Genomic DNA, 22,261 nt, shown 5'->3' on the forward strand with positions numbered 1-22,261 from the left:
TGATCCCGGAGGAAATTGCTTTTCGTTACAGTTGCACCATAAATAATAAATAGTAATAAAACCATAAATAGTTAAATAGTAATATGTAAATTATGCCAGGAAATAAGTCCAGGACCAGCCTACTGGCTCAGGGTGTCTGACCCTCCAAGGAAGGAGTTGTAAGGTTTGATGGCCACAGGCAGGAATGACTTCCTATGACGCTCTGTGCTGCATCTCGGTGGAATGAGTCTCTGGCTGAATGTACTCCTGTGCCCACCCAGTACATTATGTAGTGGATGGGAGACATTGTCCAAGATGGCATGCAACTTGGACAGAACTTGAAAATTTCTGTCCAAGTTGCATTCTGTCCAATAGAAAGATTTAAAAAGAAAGCCTATTATTTTTATCTCCAAACACATAAAATTGACTTTTCAATTTAAGCAAATTTCTGTCATTAGAATAAGTTGATCATAAATTATATTGTGATGGTAGTTCAACCCTTTGTTTGAATAAATCACTGTTAGGAGAGATTGCATAATTATTCCACAAGTCTTTAATTTGTTTTGAAATCTTATCTAACTCTGTTTTTGTCCGTTTCTTAAGCTTAGCTAAATAGGAGATATCTGACCACGCAAAACACTGTATGCTTTAAATATATCCCATATAATCAATTTTGACACATCTCCCATATTATTAAAAAGAAAAAAAAATTACCTGAGTCTCAATAAATTTGACGAAGTCCAAACTTTGTAATCAATTTTCTGGAAAACGCCAAGGCAAATATGCTATAACGACATAATTCAATTCAAAAGCTAAGTTTAAAGGCGCATTATCCGAGAAAATGATAGCATCATATTCACATTTCTGGACTTTGGACAGAAATCGGAGATCAGTTATAAAATAATCGAATCTCAATTTTTTTTTTATATGAACATGTGAAAAAAAAGAATAATCTCTATCATTTGGATGCAATGTCTCCAAACCTCAACCAGGCAATAATCAATTAAAAAGGAGTTAATAAGTGATGCAGAACAACTCGGAAGCCACTGATTGGTTGAACTCTTGTCAATCAAAGGACTTAAACAACAGTTGAAATCACCAAACATTAACAACCGATATTCATTTAAATCCGGCAATAAAGTAAATACATTTTTAAAAACAAGGAGGATCATCTACATTATGTCCACACAGATTAACCAGGACAATTTTTCTATTACAAATTGTTCCTTTAACAATTAAAAATCTACCATTAATATCTGACACAATGTCTTCTTGGATAAATAAAATATTAGATTTAATAAAATTAGATACTCCCTTTGTTTTATTTTGCCAAGTAGCGTGAAATTGAAGGCCCTTCCACATTTTAAAAAAACCTATTTTGATCGCCCGTTTTGATATGTGTTTGTTGAATAAAAATTATATTGGGTTGAATTGATTAATGATTTTAAAAGTCTTCTTTCACTTAATAGGATGATTCCAAACACATACGTTCCAACTTATAATGATTATCTGTTTAGCTACCACGAAATAAAGAAATTATTTAACACATAATTACACGCATACCAGCACAGGCTAATCAAAACTGGCGGTGATAAGTATAACCATATACAAAACACGCACGCTCCGGAACTCCGTAATGGGAAAAAAAATACAATAAAGAAAACTAAAATTAATCCTACAATTAATCTTATAACTCAATACTAACCCCAGTCCTCCCATCACACTGAAAAGCCCGAAATTCAGACAAAAAGAGCCAAAATGCGTCCCCATAGAAGTAAAAAAAGAGACACACTCTGCGAGCTGCCCATTTTAATGGTGATTTTAAAAGCTTTCCTTAATTCCTCCCCCCAGTTACAGAAAAAAACACACAGCCCTAAAATAGGAAAGCCCTGCAGAGGGAAAAAAATGTTTATACTTAATCCTTAAAAATAAGCTGGGGAATGCAGAAACAACCTCCAAAAATGCCAAAACCATAAAATTAAACAAAAAGAAGAATGTCTTTGTAATCTCTAAGGAAGAAAAATCAGCACCATTTTCCATTTAACTTACACACCCAATGAAAATCTGTTTTTAGAAGAGAAAACTAACTATCTATCTTCTAAGCACTCCCAACTATGTATATATAAGAAAAAGTCCTTATGAACTATGAACACTGTAACTTAGTTAATGGAAAAAAGAGGATAGGCACAAATAATCAAACTGGTTAATAATCTGTTCGCTATTCGCTCAGTAAACCAAACAGATTTCGGAAATGTCATTCATCAGTCACATCAAAAAGTTCACATCTTCTTTAAATGGTCCATCGATCAAAGGACATCTGAAGTAAATCAGAAATCTTGAAAGCTTCTTTTCTTTCTGAAATAACAATAATTCACCAGACCTAAAACCATTCAAACCTCGGCTGCAACCAAACTACAGTTAACATAGTCCAATGCCGCTTTGGAGTCCAGAAAAATAGGAGGAGTTGAATCTTTGGGAACTAATTTTAATCGGGCTGGATAGCGAAGTGATGGGAATAATCACAGGAATGATCATCTGTCTGTAATTTAGTCAGGGCCTTGCAAAGGGAATAACTGATAAGGCTGGGACAGTGCATCCATCTGTAATTAAAACCTTGATTTAGCGAACTCTCTTATCTAAGTAATTAAGTTTTGCACCAACAGACTTGGTGGGCGTACCAGTTCAAATAACATCTTCCAATAGTAATGTCTGGGGTTAGTGTGCGTGTATATATATATATATATATATATATACATATAGCTGTAACCTGACTAAGGCAGTCCACTTGTCAGATGGTGGCAGTTCTTACCCGCCTTCCCTTTGACAACTGGATCTCAAACCCCTGCAGGAGAATGCACATAAGTATTTCCGTCCTTATCACATCTTTGATAACTGACTCCAGCGGTTTCCCCACGACCGACGTTAGGCTAACCGGTCTATAATTTCCCGGTTTCTCTCTCCCTCCTTTTTTTAAAAAGTGGGGTTACATTAGCCACCCTCCAATCCTCAGGAACTAGTCCAGAATCTAACGAGTTTTGAAAAATTATCACTAATGCATCCACTATTTCTTGGGCTACTTCCTTAAGCACTCTAGGATGCAGACCATCTGGCCCTGGGGATTTATCTGCCTTCAATCCCTTCAATTTACCTAACACCACTTCCCTACTAACATGTATTTCGCTCAGTTCCTCCATCTCACTGGACCCTCTGTCCCCTACTATTTCTGGAAGATTATTTATGTCCTCCTTAGTGAAGAGAGAACCAAAGTAATTATTCAATTGGTCTGCCATGTCCTTGCTCCCCATAATCAATTCACCTGTTTCTGTCTGTAGGGGACCTACATTTGTCTTTACCAGTCTTTTCCTTTTTACATATCTATAAAAGCTTTTACAGTCAGTTTTTATGTTTCCCTGCCAGTTTTCTCTCATAATCTTTTTTCCCCTTCCTAATTAAGCCCTTTGTCCTCCTCTGCTGAACTCTGAATTTCTCCCAGTCCTCAGGTGAGCCACTTTTTCTGGCTAATTTGTATGCTTCTTCTTTGGAATTGATACTATCCCTAATTTCTCTTCTCAGCCATGGGTGCACTACCTTCCTTGATTTATTCTTTTGCCAAACTGGGATGAACAATTCTTGTGGTTCATCCATGCAACCTTTAAATGCTTCCCATTGCATATCCACCGTCAATCCTTTAAGTGTCATTTGCCAGTCTATCTTAGCTAATTCACGTCTCATACCTTCAAAGTTACCCCGCTTTAAGTTCAGAACCTTTGTTTCTGAATTAACTATGTCACTCTCCATCTTAATGAAGGATTCCACCATATTATGGTCACTCTTACCCAAGGGGCCTCTCACGACAAGATTGCTAATTAACCCGTCCTCATTGCTCAATACCCAGTCCAGAATAGCCTGCTCTCTAGTTGGTTCCTCGACATGTTGGTTCAAAATACCATCCCGCATACATTCCAAGAAATCCTCTTCCTCAGCACCTTTACCAATTTGGTTCACCCAATCTACATGTAGATTGAAGTCACCCATTATAACTGCTGTTCCTTTATTGCACACATTTCTAATTTCCTGTTTAATACCATCTCTGACCTCACTACTACTGTTAGGTGGCCTGTACGCAACTCCCACCAGCGTTTTCTGCCCCTTAGTGTTACGCAGCTCTACCCATATTGATTCCACATCTTCCTGGCTTATGTCCTTCCTTTCTATTGCGTTAATCTCCTCTTTAACCAGCAACGCCACCCCACCTCCTTTTCTTTCATGTCTATCCCTCCTGAATATTGAATATCCCTGAATGTTGAGCTCCCATCCTTGGTCACCCTGGAGCCATGTCTCTGTGATCCCAACTATATCATAATCATTAATAACAATCTGCACTTTCAATTCATCCACCTTGTTACGAATGCTCCTTGCATTGACACACAAAGCCTTGAGGCGCTCTTTTACAACTCTCTTAGCCCTTATACAATTATGTTGAAAAGTGGCCCTTTTTAATGCTTGCCCTGGATTTGTCGGCCTGCCATTTTTACTTTTCTCCTTAGTACGTTTTGCTTCTACCCTCACTTTACACCCCTCTGTCTCTCTGCACTGGTTCCCAGCCCCCTGTTGTGAACTAACCTCCTCTCGCCTAGCCTCTTTAATTTGATTCCCACCCCCCAACCATTCTAGTTTAAAGTCACCTCAGTAACCCTCGCTAATCTCCCTGCCAGGATATCGGTCCCCCTAGGATTCAATTGTAACCCGTCCTTTTTGTACAGGTCACGCCTGCTCCAATCCCTCAGCCACACATTAGTTACGGTTTTGAGAAAAAGCCATCTGTAGGAGTTGCTATGGAAACAAGTCAAAAAAGAGGTCATAGAAATCAGATAAGTGGATTGTTTGGATAAGTGGATCTTCCACAATATACACATGGTTTTTATAAGTCTGGTGATCATGCTAAGTTTAGTAAACAATGAGGGGGAGGTTGACACCTCTCCAAGATGATGATGTGTGATAGACTTTTCTACCTCCCATATTCCAGCAGGACTTGGAGGGTAGTGAAGGTGATGAGAGTAAGGTGTATGGGAAAGGTTTGTCCTTATTGAGGGAGGAATTTATAGAGGAACAGAAGCGAGATTCTGAAATGATGGCTTCAAAGGAGACAGCTCTCACAGAAGAGGAGGTTCAGAGAGAGTCAGCAGGATATTATCTTAAAGATGGGGTGTTGATAAGGAAGTGGAGATCAGCCACTGTGCCTGCAAGTGAGGATTGGGCTGTTGTGCATCAGGTAGTGCTTCCGAAAGTTTACAGGGCTGAAATTTTAAACATGGCTCACAGTATGCCTTTAGGTGGACATCATGGAGTGAGAAAGACAGTGAATAGTCATACTTTAAAAATGCCGGGGGAAACAGGATTATGAAGGAACTTTACTGGCCTAATTTAAGAAAGGATGTTGTGAATTTTTGCAGGACTTGCCATACCTGTCAGGTTGAGGGAAATCTAATCAGGTTATTCAAGTAGCAGCACTTAGACCAATACCTGCCTTTGGTGAGCCTTTTTCCAGGCTCATAGTGGATTGTGTAGGCCCATTTCCAAAGACTGCAGCTGGTCATCAATATGTGTTAACAATTATATGTGCTGTGTCTAGGTTCCCTGAAGCCGTTCCTCTTGGAAACATCAAGGCCAAGACTGTGGTAAAAGCACTCAGTAAGTTTTTCACACTGGTAGGTCTCCCCAAAGAAATTCAATTTGACCAGGGTAGTAACTTTACTTCGAGAACATTCCAGGGGATAGTCGTAGAATTGGGAGCTAGGTACATTGGGTCATCTGCATATCACACAGAGTCCGAGGGAGCCTTGGAATGGTTCAACTCCACTCTTAAGGCCATGATTAAAACATATTGTGTGGAAAATGGAAAAAAAAAACAGCATGAGGGGGTTCCCCTACTCTTATTTGTTGGAGATTCGATTCAAAAATCATTGGAGTGTAGTCTATTTGAACCTGTGTGCGGTCACAGGCCAAAATGACCTTTGACCCTACTCGGAGAACTATGGTCTGATTTGGAAATATGGGTCAATATGCGGGAGAGACTTAACAAGGTCTGTGACCTTGCAAAGGAAAGTTTGCAGAATGTTCAAATTAAAATAAAACACTTGTTTGATAAGGTAGCACCTGTGGGTACTGTTATGAAAACAAATGGAGTTGTGATGGCTGGGGAAGAGGTGCAGAATCATTTTAACCTACTGAGCACACACCCCTCAGCATCAGCGGCTCCACAGTGGAGAGAGTGGAAAACATCAAGTTCCTTGGGGTGCAGATCTCGGACAATCTCACCTGGTCCAGGAACACCACTGGGATTGTGAAACGGGGCCCAGCAGAGATTGCACTTTCTGAGGAAGCTTAAACAAGCATCACTCCCCACTAAGATCTTAACTACATTCTACAGAGGCGTGGTTGAGAGTGTGCTGACCTTTTGCATCACAACCTGGTACTCCAGCTGCAAAAAAAGCCTTGCAGAGGGTGGTTAGGGGAGCAGAGATGGTTATTGGGGTCTCCCTACCTTCTGTCCAAGGCCTCTTTCAGAGTCGATGCCTCCAGAAGACACGGTACATCAGTAAAGACCCCTCACACCCTCTCCATGAACTGTTTGTTCTTCTGCCATCGGGCAAACGTTACAGGAGCATCAAAACTAAAACCACAACAGCACTCTCCCACAGGCAGTCAGACTGCTAAATAGCTGCTCCACCTGACTCTGCTTTGGACACTTTTAACTTGCACTGGACACTTATAACTGATTTTAACTGACATGTGGCTGTTGTGTTTTACTATTTATTGTTATGTTTATTATTTAGTGTTGCATTTGTTATGTTATGATTGCACTGCCCCTGAGAAACGCTGTCTCATTCTGCCCTGCAGAGCTGATGCATGGTTAGAATGACAATAAAGTTTTTTGAATCTTGAATCTAGTATCAACAAGATTTAAGAATTCCATTGTTTTGAAAAATATTACTGATAAGGTCCATCAGTTGGAAGCTACACTGCAAAAACAATTGCAAGAATTAATTAGCAAGCATTAAGATTTATTTCCTGACATTCTAAGACAGTGTACCTCTGCAGGGCATGACGTCATTGTAAATTCAGCCCAGCCGATCAAAGAGCATCCTTACGGAATGAATTTAGAGAAAAGTAAAATGGTTGAACAAGAAACTGGAAACAAGAAGGAACAAGGAAAGAGAGTGGATGACTGTATTGATAGAGTGGGAAAGGCTAAATACCTTACAAAAATTGACCTGTTAAAAGGATACTGGGGTGTTTCTTTAACAGAGAGGGCTAAAGAAATATCAGCATTTTTGGCATCATCTGGAATGTATGAGTATAATGTTTTATTCTTCGGGATGAAAAATGCTCCAGGGACATTTCAAAGAATGATCCATTCTATGATTAGAGGTTTAGAAAACACGGGGGCTTATATTGATGATTTAGTAGTCTGGAATGACATGTAAGAAGAGCATATTGCAGGTCTAGAAAAACTGTTTGAAAGACTTTCCAAGGCCAATCTTACTGTGATCCTGGATAAGAGTGAATTTGGCTATGCCACAGTTACATATCTGGGCTCTGTAGAAGGCCAGGGCAAACTGGCTCCTGTACAGGCCAAGGTTCAAGCTATTGCTGAGGTTCCTGTTCCAACCGGCAAGAAAGCTTTGAGGAGATTTTTAGGAATGGTTGGGTATTATCATAAGTTTTGTAAGAACTTTGCTGACATTGCTCTCCCCCTAACAAAACTCCTAGCGAAGAGTGAAAGATTTGTATGGAGTGACCGTTGCCAGGAGGCATTTGAACAACTAAAAACCATCCTATGTTATCATCATGTGCTCAAAGCATCTGATTTTTCCAAACCATTTTCTATAGCAACAGACGCTAGTGACGAAGCTGCTGGGGCAGTACTGTTACAGAAGGGTGTGGATGACATTGAACACCCAGTAGCTTATTTCTCCAAGAAATTTAATGGGCACCAGAAAATTTATTCCACTGTTGAAAAGGAATTACTAGCACTTATTCTGGCTTTACAACATTTTGAAGTCTATATTTGTCCTGCCCAGAGACAACTTGTGGTTTACATGGATCACAATCCATTGGTGTTTCTAACTAAGATGAAGGATAAAAATAGATGGTTCTTAAATTGGAGTCTGATATTGCAAGAATATGACCTGAAAATCAAACACGTGAAAGGTACTGACAATATTATAGCTGATTATTTATCCAGATGTTAAGTTAGAAATTGTACACGTTTTTGCTCTGTTATCTGAAAATTATACATGTATTGTTTTAAACTCTGTAATTTCCATTTAAACTAAAAGTTTTGCCTGTGTCAATTTTTTTTTGAAGAAGGGGGTGTGACAGGGGTCATGAATTACCCCTATGAACTGCACTTTTGAAAAGAGAGATAGAGGTGTATTCAACACCAGACACCTTGTTAAAAGAGAGAGAAAGAAGGAGAGAGAGACGAAGACTGCTTTGAGATGATGTTATGGTTTTTCAGCAGCATGCTTACACTTTTGCAGGGACACTCTCAGCTTCTGTATTCTTACAGAGAGAAGGGAGGAGCTACTTGATAGGCAGTTGGTATTCAGTGCGGTGAGATAAATAGAAGGTCAGATGATAGACCTACAGACACAATGGTTTTGGACACTGAATGAGCTTTGTTGTGCCCATAGAAAAGGTGGGTTTTGGAGAATCGATCAGTGGCTCTTGCAGTGTGAAAAGGGTGTGACCGGTGGGGAGCTATTTGTGTGTCCAACCCTCGCGTGGGTTGATAATTCCACCACAGAAGAACGGCCCCCTTTGTTGTGGTCACAGTCAGTGACTTCAAAAGGATTTCAGAGGACAACGGGAAGATCGACAGCATCAGCTCACCTGAAGACTCAAATCTCTCCCTCTCTCTCTCTCTCCATCACTGCTCAACTCAATACCACAAACTGAACTGAACTTTACTCATCATTGTAAGATGATCTATTTACCCCTAGACTTGAAGAAGCTTGATTTCCATATTCATTGCTAACCTGTTTGATATATCTGCATTTATATTACTGTATTGCATAGTTACTAATAAATAGTATTAGTTAATAGCAATACAGGACTCCAAACTGTTTTCAATTTCTGCTGGTTCTTTAACCCGTCACGGGGTACGTGACAATACATAAAGCCGATCATTCCTGAGATTATTCTTGTAAACCTTGATAGCAACAAATGTACAGGACACATTTCCAGGAATAACAGACAAGTTGGTACCAGGGAAAAGTTGTGCTTTCTTTCATGTTCTACTATCACAGAACGAGCCATTTGCATTTCCAGGTTAAAACAGGTTCATTTCAGGAAATATAAACCACACCAGGGTGAGTGACATTAAAAAAAACTGGAATTACCAGAAACACTCAGCAGGTAAGGAACAGCTGTAGGGAGAGGAACGAACGTAACGATTCAGGTTAATAACGTTTTATCAGAATGGCCTCACACATTTTCAGTTTTTAGTGCAGATCTCCTGCATCTTGTGTTTATGTTTAATTTCCACTGCCTGATAGACAGTGAGGGGGAATTTCCAAACACAGTTTGAACACTGGTCTATTTTATTTCTACTGATGCAAACACAGAGCAGCCACTACCTGTGAGGATGGAATGGGAACGCATCCTCTCCTCAGATTACAAGCAACACACATAAAAGTTGCTGGTGAACGCAACAGGTCAGGCAGCATCTCTAGGAAGAGGTACAGTCGACGTTTCGGGCCGAGACCCTTGTCCTAACTGTACCTCTTTCTAGAGATGCTGCCTGACCTGCTGTGTTCACCAGCAACTTTTATGTGTGTTGCTTGAAATTCCAGCATCTGCAGATTTCCTCGAGTCTCTCCTCAGATCAGCAGTCATTGTTTCCAAAGGAACTCCAGAAACAAAGATCTGATCCCAGAACTCAGCGCCTCATAAACCCGGGCAGCTCGAACCCCGGGTCCATTTGACTTGGATCAAAAACTGTGATGCACCAGGACCCAGCCTCACAGAGTCAACAGCTGAATCTGCCACTCACACACCACCCCCACGGCTGGCACACCACGTGATCCTACGTCACAAAGCGGAGGGCGGGGCAGATCTGCGGTAAAACAGCCTCACGTGACCGGCTGACGGGTCTCCCATTTCAATTCTGTGGAAATAGACAGCCTGGGCTCCTGGTTTGGATCGTTCAATGCAGATTCAGTGAAGTCTACACATTTCTAACGAGCCCAGATAACTGGGTACTGAATGAGTAACTGGCCCTCAGTTCGGGGATCACGGCCCACATCAGATCTCCCCGCTCGGGATCGGTCTCAATACTCACCGATGGGAAAGTGAAAACTTCAGCCCGCGGACAGTGATCCCGACCTTTCCCGATCCCGCTGCCGCAGATGAATCGGCTTCAGCAGTGAGCGGAAAGGAAAACACCACCCATCTGGATGCAGTGAGCATGCGCGGCGTCGGTGTTACATCATCCAGAGGGCGGGGCCTCGGAAACATACGCGCAGATGCTGCCCATCCGCGGTCAAATGGGAGGGGCAAATGAGATCACGTGACTGGTGAGGTTTCCCACCACAGGCAGAGACTCCAGTTGCCCGCCACTCTGCCTTTGTAAGAGGGTTGTACTTTGGTATTAGATACACGGAATACCAGTTGCTATAGAGTATGTTGTTTATGGGAGCCGCTCTCTGTGTTAAAATAGCTGCTGAGTTTTCTATACACACAAAAAAAACTGAGGTATGGACATGGAAGCGGTGCTTGCGGAAACTTTTAATGGTGCCCTGGTTACCCATAAAGCCGGGAGTTGGAAATTTAGCCGTCGCTGAAGCACCGATCACATTCGCAGCCGTCAGGATTGCGCATTTTCCCGAATATCACTCATGCGCGCAATACACAAAGGCCTCGGGAGGATCGGCAAGAGGTAAGAGAGAATCTCCGGGCGGGATTTTAAGACTGACTTCGGGACAATTGTTGTGAGATGCGGATACCGTGACCCGCAATCCCGGGACAGTCCTGCTCTCGTCCCTCTCTCTCAGCCCCATGATCTGCACACGGGCCCCAGGGAGCTTCCGGCTGATGAGGGAATGGGAACCGATGGATCTCTCAGACAGAGCTGAGCTCCAGCTATCTAAATGCAAGGATTGGGAACTCGGGGAAAGGGAACATAATCTTTTACATCACCAGGTGAGAAAATCACCTTTGTTCTACTTCCAATCACAAACAAGAGAAAATCTGCAGATGCTGGAAATGCAAGCAACACACACAAATTGTTGGAGGAACTCAGCATTAGTACTCTTTTCCAGAGATGCTGCCTGCCCTGCTGAGTTCCTCCAGCATTTTGTGTGTTTTGCTTGTTCTACCTCCTCTTGTTCTGGACTTTTCCACCCGTGAGAACATGTTTTGACCCACTCTGTCTGGGTACATAATGATATCAAACACCTTTGCACTGGGCAACAAGTAGCTTTCACATCACAAATGTGCCAGACTCCAATGGGGCAGACTACTGCCCTTCCCTTCATATTGATTGGCATTGCCATCAATGAGTTTACTACTGTCAGTCACCTGGGGGAGGGTTCAGGGGAAATATTTATGTACAAAACAGAAACTGGTGTTACCTGTGTGTATTGTGGTGATGCAAAAGTTGCTGGAGAATTTGCAAGTGGGAAAAAGTGGAGTGATATTTGAAAAAATGACTTTTTATAGCATCAGTTAGCAAGCAAATCACGTATGGACGGTGTTCAAATGCTCTGTTGAGAAAATTCTTCATTACCCACTACAGACCTGCTACGTAGGTTGTGTGAGAGTGCAGATGAAGTCAATCAAACCCAGAGCAGATAAAAATGATTATTGACCATGATTTGCTAGCTGTTAAAATGAGAACCTCCATATATAACATTCAGTGTGCACATGTTGTGTCACCAGTTTAAGGAGTTGGAGCTGGGAATGAATGAATTCTGGATTAATCAGCAGTCGGAGGGGTGATTGATATGACATTGAACAGAGGTGAGTTACACCCAAGGTGTAGGACACATGAAACTGGGTGAGAGTCAGGAAGGGGAATGAGGTTAAGTAGCCATCGCAGAGTACAGTACTCTTGTGGCCATCCCCCACAACAACAGGTAGACCATAGAAAGGGTGCAGAGGAAATTTACAAGGACTTTGTGTCGATTAGGGAGCATGGTTTATGAGAATAAGTTGAGTGATCTCGGCCTTTTATCCTTGGAGTGACGGAGGATGAGAGGTGACCTAATAGAGGTGTACGAGATAATGAGAGGCATTGATCATGTGGATAATCAGATGCTTTTTCCCAGTGCTGAAATGGCAAGCACGAGAGGGCATAGTTCTAAGGTGCTTGGAAGTGGGTATAGAGGAGACATCAGGGGTAAGTTTTTTTTTTATGCAGAGAGTGGTGAGTGCATGGGATGGGCTGCTAGCGGTGGTGGTGGAGGCAGAAACAATAGGGTCTTTTAAGAGACTCCTGGATGGCTACATGGAGCTTAGAAAAATAGAGGGCTATGGGTAAGCCCAGGTAGTCCTAAGCCAGGGTCATGATCGGCACAGCTTTGTGGGCAGAGGGGCCTGTATTGTGCTGTAGGTTTTCTGTGTTCTCTGTTCTACCACTTCAGAAACTGTTGGAGGAGGTGGGGGGGTGGGGGTTACCTGGCAGAGGAAAGTCAAAGGGGTGATGTGGATTCAGTAGTTAGGGTACCAGAACTAGAAGGGGACTAATGTCGTAGTGGTAAGGCTTGCTGGTGCTAGTGTGGTGAAGACAGGCTGGGTTAAACTGAAGTTGTAGTGGGAATGGGAGCCAGAATGACAGAACAGATAGTGGAGAGGGTGAATTGAATTGAATTGACTTTATTACTTCCATCCTTCACATACATGAGGAGTAAAAATCTTTATGTCACATCTCCGTCTGAATGTGCAACATACAATTTTTAGTAAGTTATAATAGAACACGACAGTCACTATAACTTAGAAATGCAATTGTATCAGCATGAATTAAGCAGTCTGATGGCCTGGTGGAAGAAGCTGTCCCGGATCCTGTTGGTTCTGGCTTTAATGCTGCGGTACTGTTTCCCAGATGGTAGCAGCTGGAACAGTTTGTGGTTGGGGTGACTCGGGTCCCCAATGATCCTTCGGGCCCTTTTTATACTCCTGTCTTTGTAAATTTCCTGAATCATGGGAAGTTCACAACTGCAGATGTGCTGGGCTGTACACACCACTCTACAAAGTCTGTGATTGAGGGAAGTACAGTTCCCATGCCAGGCAGTGATGCAGCCAGTCAGGATGCTCTCAATTGTGTCCCTGCAGAAAGTTCTTCAGATTGGGGGCTGCATTTCAAACTTCTTACAACCGTCTGAGGTGAAAGAGGCACTGTTGTACAGACCACATGAGATCCTCTGTGATGTGTCTGACGAGGAACTTAAAGCTGTTCACCCTCTCAACCCCAGATCCATTGGTGCAAATATGGGTTAGCCTGTCTCCATTCTTCCTGTAGTCCACAATCAGCTCCTTTGTTTTTGTGACAATGAGAGAGAGGTTGTTTTCTTGACACCAGACACCTCAGGGCATGGAATGTGATATTGTAGCTATTGCTGGGACTTGTTTGCACCCAACAATCTGAGGAATTCAGAGAAATAAATTTGTGGAGAGATCACAGACTATGCCAAGAAAGAATGCTTCATATAGTGAGCGATTTTAAATTCCCAAAGATTACTGGGGCTCCCATATATAAAAGGACTGGATAGGTAGAGTTTGTCAAATGTGCCTGAAGTCAGCACGTAGAACTCCCGACATAGAAGTGTGCAATAAGCTATTAGAAAATAATCCAGGGCTAGTAACAGAAATTAGTGTATCGGAACACTTTGTATGTAGTGATCATAATGTCAGGAGATTCCAAGTTAATATAGAAAAAATGAGGACTGAACCATGGGTTCAATTCTCAATTGGAGAAAGGTCAATTTTGATGGTATCAGAAAGGATCTGACAAGTGTGGATTGGCACAGGCTGTTTTCTGACAAAGGAGTACTTGGTAAGTGGGAGGCCTTCAGAAGTGAAGTTTTGAGGGTTAGGGTTTGTATGTGCCTGTCAAAGTAAAAGTTGAAAGGTAGCTGGTGCAGGGAACCTTGGTTTTCAAGAGATATCGAGGCCCCAGATATTTTGTTCCTCTAAATGCCTCAGACTGTTGGGTGCTACAAAGACTCATTAATGACTACAATAATCATAATTCCACGCCCTGAGATCATCTGACATTTTTTTTTAGTCAGCTTCTGTTGCTTTCTAAAAGCTTCCTAGCAGTTTTTGCTCTTTTGTTTGGCCTCTCTTTGGTTCTTATGTTGGCTTAGGCTTCTCACTTTAGCCTCCGTTGTGTCCTCCTGCCTTTACAATGCTTCCACTTCTTTGGGATGTATCAATCACTCAGCTCCTGAATTGCTCGCAGAAACTCCAGCCATTGCTGCTCCATTGTCATTCCTACCGTATCCCTTCCAAACAAGTTTGGCCAGCTTCTCTGCCACAGAAACATGGAGAATGTCAATACAGAACCATGCCCACTCTGGACGATCAGAACGGTAATCTATATGAGGAGACAAAATAGATGGGGGAGATTTAAAATTTTTTTTTTGCATCTCTATTTTTCAGGAGTTGGACACAGAGTCTATAGAAGTGAGGCAAAGCAGCATCAACTTCATGGACCCTGTACAGATTACACAGGTGGAGGTGTTTCCTGTCTTAAGGCAAATTACCGTGAATAAATCCCCAGGCCCTGACAAGTTGTTCCCTGGGACCCTGCGGAAGACAAGTGCAGAAATCGTCGGGGCCCAAGCACAGTGTGATGTCAGATCACATCTTGGTGACTAAAGTGATCTCATCTGAAATGTTGCCTTCACCCACTGATGTATTTTGTAAATCTTTTCACAGGTTAAGCACGGCAAGGAATTTGTCTCCCAGAATCTCAGAGACAACACGCCAGTGTTGCCCTTCTTGTCCATTAAGAAGTGGATCGAGGGATTCACTCAGTCATCTGAACTGAAAGTCCATCAGCAATTCCACACTGGGACACGGCCACTCACTGTTCTGTATGTGGGAAGGGAATTAGTCAGTCATCCCACCTGCGGACACATCAGTCAGTTCACACTGGGCAGAGGCTGGCCACCTGCTGAATTTGTGGGGAAGGATTCACTCGATCATCTGACCTAATGGCTCATCAGCGAATTCACACCAGGGAACGGCCATTCACCTGCTCAGACTGCGGGGAGGGATTCACTCGCTCATCAAACCTACTAGCTCACCAAACAGTTCACACTGGGGAGAGGCCGTTCACCTGCTCAGAATGTGGGAAGGGATTCGCTCGCTCATCCAACCTGCAGGCACACCAGGCAGTTCACACAGCGGAGAGGCCGTTTACCTGCTCAGACTGTGGGAAAGGATTTATTCTGTCATCTCAACTGAAGGTACATCAGCGAGTTCACACTGGGGAGAGGCCGTTCACCTGCTCAGACTGTGGGAAGGGATTCATTCTGTCATCTCAACTGAAGGTGCATCGGCAAATTCACACTGCGGACAGACTGTTCACCTGCTCAGACTGTGGGAAGGGATTCACTCGGTCATGTCAACTGAAGGTACATCAGCGCATTCACACTGGGGAGAAGCCTTTCACCTGCTCAGAGTGTGGGAAAGGATTCACTAGGTCATCTGGCCTAAAGACACACCAATCAGTTCACACTGGAGTGTGGCCATTCACCTGCTCAGAATGTGGGAAGGGATTCTCTCAATCATCCAACCTTCTGGCTCACCAGTCAGTTCACACCAGGGAGAGGCCGTTTACCTGCTCAGACTGTGGGATGGGATTCACTTCATCATCTAACCTACTGAGACACCAGTCAGTTCACACTGGGGAGAGGCCGTTCACCTGCTCGGATTGTGGGAAGACATTCACTCAGTTATCCAGCCTACAGACACACCAGACAGCCCACACTGGAAAGAAGCCATTCACCTGCTCAGACTGTGGAAGAGGATTCACTCACTCATCCACCCTACGGAGACACCAGTCAGTTCACACAGGGGAGTGGCCATTCACCTGCTCAGACTGTGGGAAGGGATTCATTGGGAGATTTCAACTGAAGGTTCATCGAAGAGTTCACACTGGGGAGAGGCCATTCACCTGCTCAGACTGTGGGAAGGGATTCACACAGTTAGCTAGCCTACAAGCACATCAGTCAGTTCACTCTGGGGAGAAGCCATTTACCTGCTCGGATTGTGGGAAGAGATTCACTCAGTCATCTCAACTGAAGGCACATCAGCAAGTTCACACTGGGGAGAGGCTGTTCACCTGCTCAGACTGTGGGAAGGGATTCACTTTGTCATCTCACCTGCTGACACATCAGTCAGTTCACACTGGGGAGAGGCTGTTCACCTGCTCAGATTGTGGGAAGAGATTCACTCAGTTATCCAGCCTGCAGACACACCTGGCATCGCACACAGGGAAATGGCTGTTCAACTGCCCAGACTGCGGGAAAGGATTCAATCACTCATCCACCCTCCAGAGACACCAGTCAGTCCACACTGGAGTATGGCCGTTCACATGCTCAGACTGTGGGAAGGGATTCACCCGGTCATTTCAACTGAAGGTACATCAGAGAGTTCACACTGGGGAGAGGCCATTCACCTGTTCGTTGTGTGGGAAGGGATTCACACAGTTAGCTAGCCTACAAGCACACCAGTCAGTTCACACTGGGGAGAAGCCATTTACCTGCTTAGACTGTGGGAAAGGATTCACTCAATCATGCCACCTGAAGCTGCATCAGCGAGTTCACACTGGGGAGAGGCCATTCATCTGCTCAGTGTGTGGGAAGGGATTCACTCGGTCATCCGACCTATTGGCACACCAGGCAGTACACATTGGAAAGAGGCCATTCACCTGCTCAGACTGAAGGAAGGGTTTCACCCATCTATTTGGTCTAAGGGACACCAGTAAGTTCACACAGCGGAGATGCTGTTCACCTGCTGTGACTGTGGAAGGTGTTCAGTCATGTATGTAACTTTATGACACACTACTGTAGTCAGAAAAGTTTTAAGTTTATGAATTCTGCAATTATTGCTGCTGCTCACCACACCCAGTTCTGCACCCTGGTCACTGGGCATGGGAGAAGTTTCTTCTACTGCATATTCACCTTTAATGGGACTGGAGTTTAATATTCTGGATCTGTGACAAATAAATCAGTTCTGTTTTAAACTCTGTCTCCGGTACTTAGTGAAACAACACCATAAGATACCACGTAACGTGTGTTCTACTGCTGCTGATACTTTTACTGGGTTGTGTGTACGTGACACTGGGAAGAGTTCTCCAACTCTCAGTCAGGTGCTCCACATTTCCTTGTCACTATCTTGTCTGCTCAGATCGTTGGGATGTCTCCCATGGAGGGTCATACTCATTCGACTGGTTAATGTTTTTTTCCATTGTGATGATTCCTTTTTCTGAGTTGGCCTCTCATTTAAGTTTTCTGGTCTGTATTTCTTATCACGATGGCATACACACACCTGGAGTGCTGAATCCTGTTCATTTTTGATGAAAGTAGATACTTAGAAGTTTTATCTGACTGTTGTGTGATTTTTTTTTTTTCGTGTGTGTTACTTCTCTTCCTCCTGTCCAAGGTAATGTTAATCTAAGTGGGTTTGAGTGTAAATAGTCTATTCTAAACTTTTCTAAAGTTCTTATTTATCTTTGTAAATTTGACTGATTGAAATGGGACCAAGATATTTTTTTTATTTCAAAAAAAAGTCAATTGATGAAGATGTTTATTGCCTTTGTTGAATTTGTTAACTATTGAGCTCTGTTTGGCAGTTTTAAAAAAAATTTTGAACTAAATTTTGTTAAAGGTGTTCCCTATTTTGCACTACTTTCTATTTTCTTTGCTTGTTGATATTCCAGATATGTGGGTGTCAAGAGTCCCAATGAAGGGTCTTGGCCCGAAATGTTGATTCTCATCCATAGATGCTGCCTGACATGCTGAGCTCCTCCAGCACTTTGTGTGTAGTTCACTGGATTTCTAGCATCTGCAGGTCCTCTTGTTTCCCAGATACTTACATGTTTCTTAAAAGAACAAGCTGGTAGTGGGGTTGTGTGGATCTGTTGGTAAAATATTAAACAAAATCATTAGAAAGAAGTGGCATAGGGTTGGAAGGTGTAGAATCTGTGGGTAGATTTAAGGAGTAGCAAATGTAAAAAAAAAAAAAATCCCTGATGGGAATTGTATAGAGACCTACAAACAGCAGTGAGTATGTGGTCCACAAAATAAAATGGGAGATAGAAAATGCGTGCCAAAAGGGCAATGTTACAATAGTCATGGCGGATTGTCATGCAGGTGATTAGGAAAATTAGGATGATGTTGGTCTCAAGAGGAGGAATTCCTAGAATGCCTGCAAGATGCTTTTTTAGAGCAGCTCATGGTTGAGCCCGCTTGGGGATCAGCTATTCTGGATTGGGTGTTGTAATGAACCCGAATTAATTAGGTCTCTTAAGTTTAAAGAACCCTTAGGGGCAAGTGATCTTAATATGATCAAATTCACCCTGACATTAGAGAAGGAGAAGGTAAAGTCAGATGTGAAATAAAGTGAACTAGAGAGGCATGACAGCAGAATTGGTCAAACTGGTTTGAGAAGAATACGGGCAGGGATGAAACAGAGCAGCAATGGTTGGAATTTCTGGAAGCAATTCGGAAAGCACAGGATATATAAATCACAAAGAGGAAGTAGTATTCTAAAGGTAAGGTGACAAAACCGTGGCTGATAAGAGAAAACCAAAAAACAACATAAAAACCAAAGAGAGAGCATGGAGCAAAAATTACTGGGAAGTTAGAGGATTGGGAAGCTTTTAAAAACCAACAGAATGCAACTAAAATAATTAGGAAGGAAAAGATGGAACACATAGGTGAGCTAACCAGTAATATTAAAGAGGATACCAAATTTTTCTTCAGGTACATATGGTGTAAAAGAGAGGTGGAAACCACTGGGAAATGATGCTGGAGAGGTATTAATGGGGTGGGGGTGCAAGGTGAACTGATGAACTGAATAAGTATTGTACATCACTCTTATCTGTCGGAGACACTGGCAGGAATATGAAAGTCCCAGATGTCAGTGGTCAGAATGTGTAAAGTTACGTTACTCGGGAGAAGTTTCTTGGGAAACAGAGATGGTCTGAAGGTAAATAGATCACCTGGACCAGATGGTGAACACGGCAGAGATCTGAAAGAGGTGGCTGAAGGGATGTGGAGGCATTAGCAATCATCTTTCGAGATCTTACCCCCACTACCCGAAATCTCCTCTCCTCACCCACCCTCCCAACTCCACTCCTGTCCCCGTTTGCAGGGCAACAGTCTGCCGGTGTTTGCCCCCCAATGTGGTGAATCGCCACCACCGTGGGCTCAGACATTTCCACAGATGAGCCCCTCCTGTCCCCACCGGGACAAACATCCTGTCCGCCCCCTCTCTCACCGTCTTCATCCTCTCCCTCCCCGGGGAACCGGCATCAAACCGACGGGCCGAGCGGTCTCCTCCTACCTCTCAGCGATACATCAGACTCCGGCCGCAGGAGACGCTTCACAAACGCCCCAACTTCCCTCGGAGGGAAATGGAAATAAATCAGAAAGCGGACATTTACTTTGGGGTTTGTTCCTCTTTGAGAAGAGATGTCAGCGGGGTAACGCCCTCTCGGCTGGTCCGCCTCCGCTATTGGGCGTAATCAGTGATTGACATCGCTTCGGGCCAATGACTACAGCGCAGCGGAGGTGAGGGGTGGAGGGGTCTCGTGGTCGGTAGCTCAGCCGTTAAACTGCCTCAGCAAGAGCGCAGCAGCGCGTGTGTGACGTCGATACGCGCGAGGGGAACCATGTGTGACGTCAGGCGGGTGGTGGAGCGCTGGTATTTAAAAACACCTGAATGGACATTTCTTATGATTTCAGTGGGACAACAACATTAATCACGGGTTTCATCACTGAATCCAGTGTTGTGAGATGTAAAGTCCCCTGTTATGTGTCCGGCTGTGCCGTGTTGTTGGTGGAGTGGGCAGCGTGGTGTTTGTCTCAATTCGGGTCACAACACCAGAATTGCCAGCGGGGTCCACACACAGTGTATTAGTGACCAGAAAACCTCCCGGCCCTGCAGTCTTTGTCTCCTGGTAAACTCAACACCCTGACAATGTGGATCATAGACACCCCTTCCTCTCGGAGTCAGGGAATCATTCAGGCAGCTGATCAAAGAGAGGAATTATATTTATTGGTCATTAAAGTTCACCCAGATTCGTTTGGACGGATTTGATGTGGAGTTCGGGGGTCACAGTGAAAGGGCCGGACGGCCGAACTCTCTCCGTTGTCTAAACATCCTTCCAGGTGAGGCGACCCTTCACCTGTGAATCTTCCGGGGTCGCCCGTTGTGTCCGCTGCTCCCGATGCGGCTCCTCTACACCGGTGACACCGGCTCCTCCGCAGTTGTGCGGGGTCGGGTTGTTTTTACTGGGGGATCGATGTTATTGTTCCCATTTGTGGGAGGGGTGGGTTTTGGGGGTTGATGATCGGGATGCCGTTCTTTTTTTATACGGGGGTGGGGTGGGAGTTTGATTTTTTTCTCTCTGAAAGCCTTTCTTTTTCTTTCTTTGTTTCGTGGCTCCCTGGAGGAGCAAAAAAAAAACTCTGTTTATCGATGCAAACAACAGGAAATCTGCAGATGCTGGAAATTCAAGCAACACACATAAAAGTTGCTGGTGAACGCAGCAGGCCAGGCAGCATCTGTAGGAAGAGGTGCAGTCGACGTTTCAGGCTGAGACTTTTCATCAGGACTAACTGAAGGAAGAGTGAGTAAGGGATTTGAAAGTTGGAGGGGGAGGGGGAGATCCAAAATGATGGGAGAAGACAGGAGGGGGAGGAATGGAACCAAGAGCTGGACAGGTGATTGGCAAAAGGGGATACGAGAGGATCATGGGACAGGAGGTCCGGGAAGAAAGACAAGGGGCGGAGGGGGGGACCCAGAGGATGGGCAAGAGATATATTCAGAGGGACAGAGGGAGAAAAAGGAGAGTGAGAGAAAGAATGTGTGCATAAAAATAAGTAACAGATGGGGTACGAGGTGGAGGTGGGGCCTAGCGGAAGTTAGAGAAGTCGATGTTCATGCCATCAGGTTGGAGGAACAACACCTTATATTCCGTCTGGGTAGCTTCCAACCTGATGGCATGAACATCGACTTCTCTAACTTCCGCTAGGTCCCACCTCCCCCTCGTACCCCATCTGTTACTTATTTTTATACACACATTTTTTCTCTCACTCTCCTTTTTATCCCTCTGTCCCCCTCACTGTACTCCTTGCCCATCCTCTGTTTCCCCCATCCCCCTTTTCTTTCTGCCTAGGCCTCCTGTCCCATTATCCTCTCATATCTCTTTTGCCAATCACCTGTCCAGCTCCTGGCTCCATCCCTTCCCCTCCTGTCTTCTCCTATCATTTTGGATCTCCCTCTCCCCCTCCCACTTTCAAATCTCTTACTAGCTCTTCCTTCAGTTAGTCCTGACGAAGGGTCTCGGCCTGAAACGTCGACTGCACCTCTTCCTAGAGATGCTGCCTGGCCTGCTGCGTTCACCAGCAACTCTTATGTGTGTTGCTCTGTTTATCGATACCTGCTTTGATAATAAATTAACCTTTGAATTATCCGCTCCGAGCGGGACTTCCCGGTGTCCAAACATTTTCACTCCGATTCCCATTCCTGTTGCGACGTGTCAACCCATCGCCTCCTCTTGTGCCAAGATGAGGCCTCCCTCAGGGTCCAGGATCAGCGCCTCATATTCCGTCTGGGTACCCTCCAACCTGACGGCATGAATATCGATTTCTCCTTCCGGTGAACAAATCTCCCCGTCACCTCTCCATCCCACTCCCTCAATTCCTCTCTGACTTTTCAAGTCCTCTCTCCTGCTGATCACTTCTCTCTGGGTCCACTGCTCCATCCCTTTCTCCTATTCTCCACTCTCCTCTCCTATCAGATATGGGTTCTCGTTCTCTCTCTTTCTCTCTCTCTCTCTTTAGACTGGCCGACTGCCTGTCTGCAGACCGCTCTCTCTCTCTCTTATGGTTAAATCCACAGTTAGCGCCGTCAGCGCCGTCAGCCTGTGACTGACGTCATAGTCCCGCCTCCTCACTGCGGCGCTCTTAAAGACACAGTCACAGTCCGACCGCAGGCTCGCAACAGCCGCAACACAACTTCCTGACTTTTCAACTCA

The 22,261-nt window shown here is 44.1% G+C and overlaps 2 protein-coding genes across 9 annotated transcripts in view; one reads left to right on the forward strand and one right to left on the reverse strand.

The window, feature by feature from the left end:
* Positions 1-10,478, reverse strand: part of LOC140206901 (uncharacterized) — a 50,910-nt gene extending 40,432 nt beyond the window's left edge. For 3 of the 8 annotated variants that reach the window (XR_011888422.1, XR_011888423.1, XR_011888421.1), the window contains exons 1-2: positions 10,328-10,478; positions 694-764 (exon numbers count right to left, since the gene is read on the reverse strand). The gene's annotated coding sequence lies outside the window, so the exon portion shown is untranslated. The remainder of the gene's footprint in view (positions 1-693; positions 765-10,327) is intronic. The other 5 variants (XR_011888419.1, XR_011888420.1, XR_011888418.1 and 2 more) reach the window with 5 other exon arrangements.
* LOC140206900 (uncharacterized) lies at positions 10,212-17,547 on the forward strand. Its single transcript, XM_072275169.1, has 2 exons — positions 10,212-10,924; positions 14,926-17,547. Exon 2 carries the CDS (start codon positions 15,204-15,206, stop codon positions 16,935-16,937), a length of 1,734 nt encoding a protein of 577 aa, XP_072131270.1. The 5' UTR covers positions 10,212-10,924; positions 14,926-15,203; the 3' UTR covers positions 16,938-17,547.
* The last annotated feature ends 4,714 nt before the right edge of the window (positions 17,548-22,261 follow it).

This window comes from Mobula birostris, chromosome 13, assembly GCF_030028105.1.
Source record: "Mobula birostris isolate sMobBir1 chromosome 13, sMobBir1.hap1, whole genome shotgun sequence".
Taxonomy (NCBI): domain Eukaryota; kingdom Metazoa; phylum Chordata; class Chondrichthyes; order Myliobatiformes; family Myliobatidae; genus Mobula; species Mobula birostris.